Here is a 14,460-nt window from a genome sequence, read left to right as displayed (position 1 = left end):
CAAGAAGAGAACATGGCCTGTGCAGAGACTTTGAGATAAGACTAGAGCAAAGTGAGTTTTTTTTTGGTCTCTGGAACATACACAGCTACAGGAAATGACACAAAATGAAAGCCAGAGTGGTAGGCTGGAGCCATGTCAAATAGAGTCTTATAGACCACATCAGAGATTTTTATTTATTTATTATTTATTATTAATTAATTAATTTAAAGATTTTAATTTTACCCTAAGAATAGTGTGAAGCCATTCAGGGATTTTTAGAAGGTAATAATTGGATTGAAAAAAAATATTGTAGGGGTCCCTGGGTGACTCAGTTGGTTAAGCATCTACCTAACTCTTGATTTTGGCTCTGGTCATGATCTTGGGGTCATGGGTTAGAGCCCTACATCAGACTCCATGCTCAGAGGGGAGTCTGCTTGAGATTATCTCTCTCTCTGTCCCTCTCCACTCCACACTCTCTTGTTCTCTCTCTTTCAAATAAATGAATCTTTAAAAAAAAATATTGTGACTGTTTAATGGAGCAATAAAGGCATGTTAAAGTATTGTAGTAGCCAAGGAGATGATGGTAGCATGGATTTGAGTGAGCCCAGTAAAGAGGAAGAAATATGGGTGATTTGAGACACATTTTCTCATTTTTTTATGTCATGGCACATAAAAATGATTTTTTAAAAAATATCATGCTGTGATAAATAGACAAGGATGACCCAGGAGTTGAGGAGAATTCATATCTTGGCATAGCTGTAAACCATTTGCAACAGCCTAATGGAGAGATTCTGAGAGGTGGTTGGTTAGGCAAAAAGGAAGAGAATGGAGTCAAGGATGAATTCCATGTTTTTGGTTTAAGAAGCTGGCTTGACAGAAGTGTTCCTGAGATTTAGACTACTAGAGAGGAGGGGAAAGATTGTGGGTTCAGTTGTGTATATGCAGAGTTTGGGGTTTTTATAAGTATTCAAATGGGATAGTAAGTAGACAGCTATGTGAGTTTGGACCTCAAAGGAGAGAAGAATTTAAGCCATATGGAATGTGGCTCAAAGTCAACTAGTGAGATGGCCCAGCACCAAGGCATATGGAATTTCCACATTTAAAAGTCAGAGGAGACCCGACTAGCAAAGGAGATTGATGCTTAGAAAGGCCAGCAAGGTATAAGAAATGCCAGATGATTCTGAAGCAATGAAAATCAAGGAAAGAGAATGTTTAAAGAGGGAGAATTCTTCTGAGAGGACAAATGAAATATGGACTCCAGGTATGTTCCATGGGGTTCAGTGACCTGGAAGTAACTGATGTGACATTAGAGTGACTACCGTGTGCAGAAGCTAGGTTGCAGGCTGCGGGTTGTGAGGAGTGTACGGGCCACCAGAAAATGAAAGCAGTGAGATTACAGCTCTGTTGAGAATTTCATCTGTGATGGGAAGGAAAAAGAGCAGGGGGAGCGGTGGGCTTGAGTGAAGATGTAGTAAAGGCAGAGAGGCTGCTGGTATAGGAGAGTGAAAAGGTGAGGAGGGTGAGGGAACAGTGGGATTGGGAGGAAAGCAGAGATTGGATGCTGGTGAACGGTGGTTTATGATGGTTGGTGGTGCAATCAAGACAGTTTCCTGCTGAGGCTCTGTTTTCTGTGATGTAAGAGGTGATGGCATTTTCTGAGTGAGAAAATAGACTACTTAGGGGCAGAGATGTTGGGAAGGGTCCTTGTGGAGAACGGGATAGTGAGTGTTCTATAGCTGTGGGTGGAATTGAAGGCAGCCCTCAGGGCTGATTGGGGTGGGCTTCACTGTGTCCTGGGGATGGTTTCAATTGGCATGCCTCTCTGTCCTTCCCAGTCATGGAGAGGGTGAATAAATGTGTTCATCCAGGAGACATCTATGGCAGATGGATGTACTGAAGGGATTGAGGGGCAAGGGGTTTAGTGCGTTAGGGAGTGATTTATGGAAAGATGAAGGAAGGAGGCGAAGAGGGGTTCAGAAGAAAGTAGAAGCAAGGGAACTACAGGATCCAAGAAGAAAACAAGCTGGAAGAATAGGAGGGTTATGATCCAAGTGAATGTTTTTTTCTGTGCATCGTTTATTCAGTACAACCTCAATCTCCGTATATAGAGATGGTGCTTCCTAGCTGGGGGTGGTGTGTTTAAGTAGATTTTATTCAGTGTCTCCTGAGTTGCCTTTTGTTACTTCTGTTATATTGGTGGCTTTTTAATATTAGGTTTCATGTTATCAAAGTTGATCATGTTTGCCTCAGAGACTACATATACATGAAAAGATGTGTGTGTGTTTTTAAGAAATATATTTTTGGTATCTTATGATGTCCTGCAGTTCTCATGATGGGCTCAAGCAAACAGAGCTTTCTTAGCAGGGTTACAGAATCTGTGAGGATGACTGTGCCAGGAAAGCTACAGAGATAGTTCAGTAAGGATGAAGAGATGATTAAGAAGGTGAATTAGGGTGGGTTTATAAGAAGATCCCAGAATATCAGAATGAATGTTGGATGGAGGATGGAGGGGGACAAGGTCATTGGGGATGAAAGAATGAAAGAGGACTTGTCATATTTGCCTCACAGATAGGGACATGACGTGGTAGTGGCTAGTCTGGAGGTGAAGATGTCACTGAGGGGACAGGGCCCTGGGGGGTGGTCCATGGCAGTGGGAGGCAAGGGGAGGCATTGGGCCTCAGAGGAACAGGATTTTGTCGCTGTTGTATTTAGGTAGTAAGGAAAATGATGGTCTGGAAATTGGTAAAAGATAGAACTCTTTTTTCCTCCTCCAGACCCCGAGAATGAGAGATGGGTAGAACAGTAAGTAGTGCAGTGGTTCCCTTTATGTGGTGGCCCCGAGACCAGCCGCATCCAGTCACCTGGGTGGGAACCTGTTAGAAATGCACATTCTCAGGCCCCGCAGACTCAGAAACTCTGGGGGTGGGCCACCCTCTAGGTGGCTCTGATGTGTTCTTGAGAACCACTGCTGCAATGATAGCTGATTGAGTGAGGGGAGGGAAATAGTCAGTGTGACCTATGAGTGGCCTGATGGATTTCCCCTGGTATGTTTTGGAAGCAAGTAGAGAGCTTAGACCCAGTGGATGCAAGACTTGGCTCTTGTCGTCTCCAGTGGCATCAAGCTGATAATAATAGTCTCAGAGCACATGTTAGAAACTTGGTCTCTGCCCAGACCTAGGAATTTGCTGTTAGCCCCAGCAGTGATTACAAGGACTAGCAAATTTGTTACTTTAGTTTTCGTTGCTGGGTTTTAAACACATGATTTGCTCTATGCACATGAGTTTATTTTTAAACTTTTCACAAACATGTCCTGTCATAAAAATAAGTTGTTATTATTACAAGTGGTAATTACTTGGAATTCAGAATTTCTTTTTCCTTAAGAAGTATGATAGATTAAATGTTATTTCAGATTTATCTTAATCACTCTATCTAGAATAAACAGGTGTGTCATTATTGTGACACATAAGACACATGTTAATAAAACATTTTATTAAAAAACTGTAAAACTTGTAAAAGATGATGGAGAAAGTTGTGTAAATGTGTGCGGTTTGTGGAGGAGGAATGATTGGAGCTGTGTTTAAGAAGCCTCAGGGATGAGGTATACCCGGATTTAGTAGATGTGATTCTTGTCTCAGTTCAACACTGGCCACAGATCTGTAATTTAGAATGCAGCTGGCCTGGCATCGGCCCATCAAGGGAGAGAAGGAGCCCCAGCAGCTTGGGCAGTCACGGTGGCAGGCTGGCGTCAGGAAAAAGAGCTGGGATGGAGATGCGGAGGCTTGTGCATGTGTCCTGATTGAGTCATGGGAAACGTATTGCACGGATGAGTTCAACAAACATTTGCATGCCTGGTTTGTGCCAAGACATTTATATTTTAATTTAATTTAATTTAATTTTTTAAAAATTTTATTTTTATTTATTTGTTTATAAATATTTATTTGTGTATTTATTCATGAGAGACACAGAGAAAGGCAGAGACTTAGGCAGAGAGAGAAGCAGGCTCCCTTCCGGGAGCCCGATGTGGGACTCAATCCCAGGACTGCAGAATCATCACTACCTGAGCCAAAGGCAGATGCTCAACTACTGAGCTGCACAGGTACCCCATGCCAAGACACATTTTAAAGGCAAGGAAATTGAGGCTTTCAAACTTGTTATCTTCCCCTAAATCAGTTAGTGAAGAAGCCAGGAATCTAATCTGGGTTTCTTAAGTCAGAAATGGGATCCTGGTCAAGTGAGTGTAGTGGCTTTGTTTCCTGTGGCCCCAGGATGAGTCTGTTGTCACTCTCCCTCTCTCTGAAAACAACCAGACAAAAGAAAGCCTCCAAAATACTAAATTTGCATGATGGCAGGTTATCTTAAGGCCCTATCAACAAAGGATTCACTATCATGTTACATTTTAGCAAGCCCTGACTTCAGCAAGACAGATCTTTGCAGAAAGAAAGGGGGAGTGGGAAATGGCTGTTGGTCGGAAGACCCCTAAGATACTTGTCGGTTTTGTTCAGTTGTTCTCGATGCCACTCTGTTCCAGATCAGATACTGGGACCATAGGTTGCTAACTCCTCTTCAGAACATTTAAATGTTTAATTTGCATGTGAACATTCATTTGACTGAAAAAAATGTAAACACTCATAATAAACAATTTTGGAAGGCTGTTGCCTTGTTCTGGATATCATTTGTGCTAAGTTAATTTAATACACTAATCAAAGCTCTGATGAATTCTGTGAACTGCTAATCTTGAATCAGTGAATAAATGGTGGTAGCATTGAGCTGGTTTTATTTCCCAGAAGGGACAATTTGGAGGTGGGGTTTGAAGGGAAGTGGAAATTATCAGAATACAGTTGCACACTCTCTTTCCAGTAGCTTCTCTGAGGTCCTGTTTCCTAGAGCATTGCTGTCATGCCAAAGGGTTCCTTCTTTCCCTCTTCCCTCCCTCCCAACCCACCTTTCTTCTCCTCCTTTCTCTCCCTCCATGCTTTCATTCTCAGCTCCCTCTCCCTCCTTCTCTAGTGAAACTTTTTTCTTTTTTTTTTTCCTTTACTTTTGCTGTTGGAAGAATTAAAGTTGGGATGGTAATGACTGTGAATCAGAATTCTACAGCATTAATTAATTTCTTAACTATTTAGTGTTCTGTTGCATTCAAACAAAATAAGTCATGGTTTTTTTCATGTAAGCATCTGCTAGGAGTCTGAAGGGCCAGATCAATCTGGTCCTGAGCACGGGCCACGTGTTTTGGCAAGACTCGACTTGTTTCAGTTTTGAATGACTTGGTCCTTGAGCTGAAACCTTTGAAGACTGATTCCAAGGACATAAAACTGGCCACACAATTTTGTCCCATTTCCTTTTATCCAGCATGCTTCATTTTTGTAGGGTTTGGAATTGGGAGATGGGACCAACTGAGAAAAGAATCCCCAAAGTGGGGGAGAAAGGCTGTTGCATTGTTGGGAGTGTGTTTCAGCCCGAGTGATTAGCAGTGTTTGGCCATGAGGAAGAGGCCTCTAAAAATAACTGGTGAGCAGAGTTTGCAGTCAGGTCCAATTTCAGTTCTAGAGGCCTTACCCGTGGAGCAGTTGGCCAGTCTCAAGCTCTAGTAGGGAAGGGTGTTCGGCGTGCCTGATACCTGCCCGTAGCACTCTGATTTTTGTCTTCCATATATATTATTCATGGACTGAAGAAACCAAAATGGCTGAAGGTAAAGGCACATTGTTACTGTTTGGGTGAACGGTGGTTTAAGATCTAGCTGGCATTTGTAGCTTTATTTTCAGTTGTGTACTCTTAAAATATTTTTGGCTAAGGGCTTCCACATTTTCTATTTTGAACTACTGGAGACATCAACTTTTTGTGGTAGTTTAATTTTTCATGGAGTAATCAGTCTTTCATCTGAATATGTTTCGGTGTCTTAGCTTAGAATATCTTTTATGTCGTACTCTCGGAGACCACATTTTACAAACTTCAGAAAAATGTACAGGTGGTCTTCCTTGGTCTCATAATTACAGTGAGTTTAAAGAAGGATGTGTGTTCAGATTTCACGTAAAATTATATGAAATTTAAGGCCTGTGGGAGTCAAGATCTTATATTAGTGAGCACACTTAATTGGTTTAAGCGAAGCTTGACTCAGGCTTTACCATATGTGGAAACTGACCTAATTTCTGTAAAGCAGGAGATAAAATGGAAAGTAAAGACACTAGGATTTTATTTTGGTTTTTAAACTGAATTACCAGCTTCAAGTGTTCTTTAACAATGTGTTGAATTTACATTTTTGTGTATGTTTGTTTTTGCTTTATTTTGTAAGTTAAGTATGTCTTTCCATTTAACTGAAAGTAAGCTACATTAGCTCATTATGTTTTTGTTTTGTTTTTCAATTTGATTTGGGCTTTTATTTATATATTTTTATTTGTTACATTAGGTAACCCTGGCAGAGTGGTAAAAACCACCACAGCTCTGCTGCGGCCTATGTGTTCACAAACAAAATACCATCTCCAGATTTCTATAGTCTTCCCGTCCTGCTCATTATGTTGAAATTTCAATTAAGAAAAAGAAAAAAGACATGTTAAGACATATTCCAACTCTCAGCTGCCTAAGTAGACACCGGAAGGAGTCTGTTTATAGAGAATATGAGTATCTCTAGTTTGCCCATCATTTTGAGTAAATGGTTAGAATGGGTCTCATCACTTGACTATTCTGATAAAGTGCCTCATGTAGCCATTATGAAGAATATGAGATATGGATCTTTATTTCTTTTACAAGATGTTTCTCCTCTTTTCTGAGGATTAGTGAAGTAAAATAGTGAAGTAAAATAGCTGGTACTTCTGACCTATTGTTGACAGTGCTTGACTCCCAAATGGTGACGTTTTGTAACTGAAAATCAGATTCGTGAGTTGCTTGACAGATTTTGTGTTTTTTAAAAATTTTAAATGTGTGGGGTTTATATATAAATTTAAAATCCCAGCACAATGCTATGCAAAACTCATGTATATGGTTAATTTATAATTCAGTTTGCTGTAACCCAGTTAAGTCAGGTGCTGGGGGTATATCTTCTATGTCCTTTTTCCTCAACCAGTAAATAAAATGACCTGTTGGCCCTAGCCCACATTTTGTAGAGAGACATATTGCATTGCTCACTGTGGTAATCTTCTGTGTTGGGTAGTATGTAAAAATGGTTTTCTTATTTGGAGGTCATTATTTTTGATGGGTCTGCATGGAAAAAAAGTGAATCACATAGTTCTTGCCATATTCTTAACCCCCATTAAAAAAAATCTTAACTAATTCTGGGACTAGAGGTCAAATGAGTCAGAAGATGAAATGAAGACTCTTAGATTTATTCTGATCTTAAAATACAAGATTAACAGCTAGACATTCTTCCAGAATATCTTTGGAACAAAGTGCTGATTTCAGGTTGCTTAGAGTGTTTTAAACTCTCTTGAAGTGTTTATCTTACTGTGCTTTCTTTCTTTTTTTTTTTTTTTAAATTAACTGGACAGAAAATAATCTGCCCATTGGGACTAGGTACCATATTTACAAAGTGACATATCAAGGAAGTATTACTTGGTGTCAATTCAAAAGTTCCCCTAACAGTCATGTCTTGGGAAATATTTTCTTTCTATAATTTACTGTTTTGTTCCATTATGGAATTAGAAAATATTAACAGTAATAAGATTAATGATGCTAGAGTAACAATTTATTTGACATTAGATAGGATAGATAAGATATTGCTAGTAATTTCATATTCTAAGTAACATTGATCCCTTTTTTTGACATTCATCTTTTAAAGTGGTAAATCTGTTTGATAAATAATACTGTAAATGAAAAATCTTGATTTCTTATATGTTAAAAAAATATTTCTTATATGTTTTTGCATACTTGAACAGTTTTAAATAATATATTAATGCCAGATTCATTCTGAATGCCATCATTTCCTTGTACTTAAGATTATTTTAAAGACAATTTGAGGTTTGCCTATAAGCATCAATCATAAATCACCCCTGCCACTTAGGTTTTTTTTTTAAGATTTTATTTATTTATTCATGAGAGACACAGAAAGAGAGAGAGAGAGAGAGAGGCAGAGACACAGGCAGAAGGAGAAGCAGGCACCATGCAGGGAACCTGATATGGGACTCGATCTCGGGACTTCAGGATCACACCCTGGGCCGAAGGCAGGCTCTAAACGGCTGAGCCACCCAGGGATCCCCTGCCATTTAGTTTTTCTCAAATTCTTCATCTGCCTTTGCTGCTGGTTTTCATACCTCCCACAGACCTTCCTTTTAGCAGCACTTTGTTGCTTGAACTCAGGTGAGGTTGTCTTTCAAGTTTATTATTTAGTTTTGTGCAGTAAGTTTGGAAACTTGATCAGAGTTGTTGGATCATGACTAAAACAAATGTAAGTCAGTCGATTCTAAAAAAAGGTATGTTCTTTACTCTGTTTCACTCCCCCTTTCTTCATCCCTTATCTCTGCCATGGTGCGTGCATTTGTGTGATTAAAAAAAAAACCTTTTTGCACTTTTTACTTGTATTTGGTGTTGCAGGTCAGTGACTTAGTATTTGCTGAATTAACTTGGATAAATGAAGTCTCTGCTTTTGAGAATCTAAGAAAGTTTCCTTCTCTGTTTCTGCTTAAAGAAAGATATGGAGATAGAATTAAAGTTTGAATTCAAATAATTATTTTGGTTCATTAGCTATTTCATTACAAGCTCATTTTAAATTATGAACCCAGATGCCTGGGTGGCTCAGTGGTTGAGTGGCTGCCTTCAGCACAGGGTGTGATTGCAGGGTCCCAGAATTGAGTTCCACATTGGGCTCCCTACGAGGAACTTGCTTCTCCCTCTGCCTGTGTCTCTGCATCTCTCTCTGTGTGTCTCATGAATAAATAAATAAAATGTATAAACATAAATAAATAAATCCATATTTGGAGGTAAATGGATATTCCAGAAGGCATTTTCCTTATTATAATCAGTACACTGTGTAACCGTTTTGTATGCATATATTTGTATGCTATATAGAAATCAGGGTTGTTGTTTTTTTTTAATATTTATGTATTTGATGGAAAGAGAGAGAAGGGGTGAGTACGAGTAAGAGGGCAGTGGAGGGAGAGGGAGAGAATCTCAAGGAGACTCCATGCTGAGTGCAGAGCCCTATGCTAGAGCCAAAATTCCTGAGCCAAAATCAGGAATTGGAAGTTTATTTTTTTTTAAGATTTTATTTATTTATTCATTCATGAGAAACACAGAGAGAGAGAGAGAGAGAGAGAGTGGGAGGGAGGTAGAGACACAGGCAGAGGGAGAAAACAGGCTCCATGAAGGAAGCCTGATGTGGGACTTTATCCCGGGACTCCAGGATCATGCCCTGGGCGGAAGGCAGCGCTAAAGCGCTGAGCCCCCTGGGCTGCCCAGGAGTTGGATGTTTAATTGACTATGCCCCCCAGGCACCCCAGAAATAAAGATTTTTTTAAATACAGCATTGAAAAATGTCTTCATGTGCACAGAAGTTTTAATAAAGTAAAATACAACATTGCAGTGAATCTGTGGTACTCCTGTCTACTCTTTTTTTATTTTTTAAAAATTTTAATGATACTCTATATTGTTCTTATAATATTTATGCTTAAGACACACAAAAGTATGGGAAATCATCATTTTCCCCCATCAGCATTGCTGAAGTTTTCATCTAGTCTCGCTGCCCCATGACTGTGTTCAGATAATGAAACCGTAAAGCCTGTTTTAATTGAATTTAACATGTAATGTTACAATCTATGCCTTGTAAGAATTTTTTTAATGTAAACATTTGATTTTATGTAGCCAGCTTTTAGGAGATTTTTATTTATTTTTTATTTTATTTATTTTTTGGAGATTTTTAATACTTTTTATACTATATTAGAAGCAGATTAGATAGTCATGTGTTATTTGGTAAATATTCTTTTGTGAATTCACCCTATAACTATAAATCTGGCCCTTTTTGATAGGCCTATTAATATTTAAAGAACATTAGAAAAGGAAGTTGACTTTTTCATTAAGAATGAAATTTGTCTTGGGATCCCTGGGCGGCGCAGCGGCTTGGCGCCTGCCTTTGGCCCAGGGCGCGATCCTGGAGACCCGGGATCGAATCCCACGTCGGGCTCCCGGTGCATGGAGCCTGCTTCTCCCTCTGCCTATGTCTCTGCCTCTCTCTCTCTCTGTGACTATCATAAATAAAAAAAAAAAAAATAAAAAAAAAAAAAAAGAATGAAATTTGTCTTATATAGTCATGATTTTACATACTTAAATATGGATATATAGATAAAAAATGTATGTACTTGAATGTGTACACACACACACACACACACACACACACTCTTGCTTTCATACCAATTTAGTTTTTATGGCCCCTTTTGAAAAGTTGATCTAGTGGTTGTTTAAAAAAAAAAAAAGTGTATCTTTTTAGTAAGACTTTCATTTCCTTTTTTTTTCCCCAGAAGATTTGGCTGTATATCCTTGATTTGAGCCACTGGATACTACCACCAGTATTCTATAATGAGAGTTAGATTTAGGGGTGAGAAAGCAGGTTCTAGATTAGAGCTAGTGAGCTTTTTTAAAGGCATGTAATTTGGCCCACTCACATGGATCAAGGAACTCAGGACCATAGAAGTTAGGGTTAATGCTCCTAGCTCTACCCAACTTGTGCTGGGGAGTTGGAGTAAATCATTTAATGTTTTTTCTATAAAACAGGGATGATTGTTCCTGTCCTTAACCCCCAGTGGTTCTGAACCAGTCACTACCTTGGAGAGGACACTGGGAAAAGTTTGGGGATACTTTTGTTTGTCATAATTGGGGAGCTGCTTACCTTTGGGACCCGAGTAACCAGGGATGCCAGTTGCCCTGCAGGGTGAGGCACAGTTACACAGGATAAGGAATTGTTCTTTATAGGCATTCAGAAACAACCTCTTGAGATACACTGGCCAGACCTGTGTGAGAATCACATGCAGCCGTGCACATGGAAGCACTTTGAACTACAGGACACGTGCTCAACAAAGAGAAGACCGTGTCCTGCTATACTACCCGGTTGATAAACTTTTCCTTTTCTCAGAGGTTATTTGGGAATAATACCTATCCTTTTAATAATATTTATTATGTTCCTTTTCAAGAGAAATTTGAATACTGTGGTCCTTTCTTTTAAGGGCAGTGTTGACTTTCCATTAGTATCACTTGACTATCATTATTTTTATTTACTTTTGGCTGTAAGAAGACTATTTCCAGGAGAATAGCAAATGTGATAAATGACACTCAGTGGACCACAGTATACAGAGCTGTTTCCTGTATTGAGACCGATTGTGAATGATGAGCCTTTTCCTGTCTCCTGCCTCCTCAGGCCCTGGTGGATCTTGTAAAGGAGGGGGGCTGATTGTTGTACTGTTTTGTTTCTCTTCTTCCCTGGCCTCTATTTCCTATAAATAGTTTCTTTCCTTCTTGTGTCTCTCTCTCTGGCTAAGAATATGGAGTCATTTTGTGGGGAGATATTTCTCTGGCCATTAACTGGCTTTTTAATTTCTGGAGACAAATGGGTCAGAGAAAAGGTTGTGACATTTCTATGTGACTTCATTAAGTTGTTGATATTCACTGAACTTTGGAAGAGGTTATATGTAGGTGATTTGGATAAAGAACTTGGAAGGTTATAGATTACATATACATGTTATATCAACCTTCATTTTAAAAAAAATTGTTAGCCAATGAGTAGTTTATTTTTCTCATTACTTCTAAGTCAGAGTTTTATATATGTGGTGTTGAGTCTAAGCAGAATCTTTTTTGTTTCAATTTTTTTTTAATGCAGCATCTTTTGAGAACTTGAGTGAAAACTATTTTTGAAATGATTTACCATTGTAAGTACTTTCAAATTACTGGAGAAATAATTCAGCAAAAAGAGGTGTTCAGTTACATAGTGAACTTGTTTACATAATGACATTGTTCACCTGTTTTATTTTTAAACAGAGACAAAGCATGGAGGACACAAAAATGGGAGGAAAGGAGGACTTTCTGGAAGTTCATTTTTCACATGGTTTATGGTCATTGCATTACTGGGAGTCTGGACATCAGTAGCTGTCGTCTGGTTTGATCTTGTTGATTATGAAGAAGTTTTAGGTAAGAATTTTGGTATCGTTTCTTAGGTGAATTTGTAAGCATGAAGGACATTCTTTAGTAATCTTAAGATTTATTATTTTGGGGGTACTCTTAATTTCTGTAGACTTTCAGTTCTCAATAGGGTAGGAACAAAAGAGAATGTTATTAGGGTTACCTGGGAGTAGTGGCTTTTCAACTTCTTCAAACATAATCTGTAGTAAAAATTTTTAAAATAGGCTTTATATTGTATATATATTACACAGAAAAGTTTTATCAAATAGTACTTAACTCTTAGTTAATGCAGTACTGTATAATTTCTATTCCATCTTGTTATGTTATGAATTTTAAACATTTATCAGCCACTGAATTTATTTCAGGACCCAGTTTGTAAGACCCTTCCTTAGAGAGCATTTTGAAGGACAACCCTTCATCTTTGTTGGACTCAATCAGTGTTTGTGTGTGTGTTTGTATATGTGTGTATTGGTGTTGGTCTAGGGTGTGTGTGTGTGTGTGTGTGTGTGTGTGTAGGTGTTGGGATAAGGGTGAGTATCTGTGTCTATATGCTGGAATAGGGATGTGTCTATGTGTGTAGGTGATGCTATGAAGGTGTGTGTGTGTGTGCGCGTGTAGGTATAGGTGCTATCTGTATGCTTTTGGGGAGTTTGCCATGTTATTTCCGGTAGTTGTCTTCCTTTCTCCTTATTTTTCCTTTTCTCTCCCCATAATCATTGCTGTTTTTCATGACTTTTTACATTAATGATTCTTTACCATTTTGGGAGTCACACTTCAAAGTCACAAAGTCTTTTTTTAAATTGAGATAAAATTTATATTACATAAAATTCAATATTGATAAATATGTGAAATGTGTAGTTCGCTGGTTTTTAATATAATTCTCATTATCTAATTCAGAATATTTCCATCACCCTCTCTTCCCCTCTCCTGGCAAACACTAATATATTTTCTGTGTCTGTGATTTTCTTACTCTTGACATTTCATATAAATGGAATCATACAATATGTGGCCTTTTTGCATTTAACATACCGTTTTCAGGGTTCAGTACTTTATTTTATAGCTGAAAGTATCCCACTGTATGGGTATATACCACGTTTTGCTTATTCATTCATCAGTGATGGACCTTTGGGTTCCTTCCACTTTTTGGCTGTTATGAATACCTGGTCTTCCTCTTTAATAATCCAGGGAAAAGTGTGGACCCTGAAAAAAAAAAATGCATGCTCCTCTATATGTACCATGTTGCACAGAAAACTGCCTCCCTCCCATAAAGCCTTCATTATGTATTCTATTTTATGTACTTCTGCCATAGATGTTAGATTATAGTCATCTTGTGGCGGGGTTGGGAGGCAATACACACTTACGGATAACCTACCTTTTGTTGAAACTTTTCATTATTACTTAAAAGAGAGTGTCTCTGGATATAGTGATAGAGTAATAGAGGAACAATTTTAGTTTGGAGACAAACTTCTGAGTAGATTGGGTGCTTTTGTTGACTTACAGTGATATGTTGCCAGGGAACATCTGTTAAACAAAAGAAGAGATTTAAAATATTTGTACATTTAAGGGCAAGTAACAATTTTTGTGTTTTTACATGCATGCAGCCAAAGCAAAGGACTTCCGTTATAACTTATCGGAGGTACTTCAAGGTAGGCTATTAGAGATGCATTTTAAGTCGACTTGTGTTAGTCTCTAAAACCTCATCGTTATTCTGTCAATTTAATTATCCCCTCCCTGCATCAGAGAAAATAGGTGGTAGGACCAATTCCCCCCTTAACGTTTGTCAGAAAGTATGGTGTTTTGTCATTTTAACGTTACTTGAGCTGTGTGCTGTAGACCGCCTCGACCTGCTGATCAGCACTTTTTATTTACATTTTCTTAGCAGTAGAAATGATAACTTTCTTATCTTTCTGTTTTATTATTGTTTTTGTTTTTATTTTAAATGTGTGCTTCTAAACCAAACTTCCACATAGCTAGTTCACTGTTTTCCTAAGTAGAACAAGGGCTTTGGGAGGGTAAAAATTGATCACAGCCACTCTACTCCAAAAGTTTTGCCTGCCCTTCTGCAATGTTTTGACTTACTTTTTATTAAAGAGATGGTAACAGTGCTGCAGACTGGTTTTTTAGTATCATTGCCATATTTGTGGATGCTATTTAAAATATTGCTGTACAGTATGTCTCCTCACAGCCATTATCCAATGCTGAATTCTAAATGACGTTGACTTTAGAATGTTTTTTAGGGAACTGAATGTATTTAACTTATGTTTGGCATGCTAAACATAGCAGTGCTCCTTAGATGATAGAGCCTTAGATACATTTTACTCTGTTTGAAGAGGAAAGGTTCTGGTAGTACAACCTCTCAAGTGGCCTGTTCCAAGTTTTGGTTTTTTTCTT

General features: G+C 38.4%; 1 protein-coding gene across 18 annotated transcripts in view; it reads left to right on the top strand.

The window, feature by feature from the left end:
• Positions 1 to 14,460, top strand: part of ASPH (aspartate beta-hydroxylase) — a 213,038-nt gene that overhangs the window by 24,641 nt on the left and 173,937 nt on the right. For 7 of the 18 annotated variants that reach the window (XM_035708219.2, XM_049103940.1, XM_035708218.2 and 4 more), the window contains exons 2-3: positions 11,929 to 12,078; positions 13,671 to 13,715. In XM_035708219.2, the coding sequence (XP_035564112.2) occupies positions 11,929 to 12,078; positions 13,671 to 13,715 (195 nt within the window). Of the gene's footprint in view, positions 1 to 4,993; positions 5,669 to 11,928; positions 12,079 to 13,670; positions 13,716 to 14,460 lie in introns of those variants that run through there. The other 11 variants (XM_049103944.1, XM_049103943.1, XM_025477819.3 and 8 more) reach the window with 5 other exon arrangements.

The sequence above is a fragment of the Canis lupus genome, chromosome 29 (genome assembly GCF_003254725.2).
Source record: "Canis lupus dingo isolate Sandy chromosome 29, ASM325472v2, whole genome shotgun sequence".
In the NCBI taxonomy this organism is placed as follows: domain Eukaryota; kingdom Metazoa; phylum Chordata; class Mammalia; order Carnivora; family Canidae; genus Canis; species Canis lupus.
This window is presented reverse-complemented; position numbering and strand designations above follow the sequence as displayed.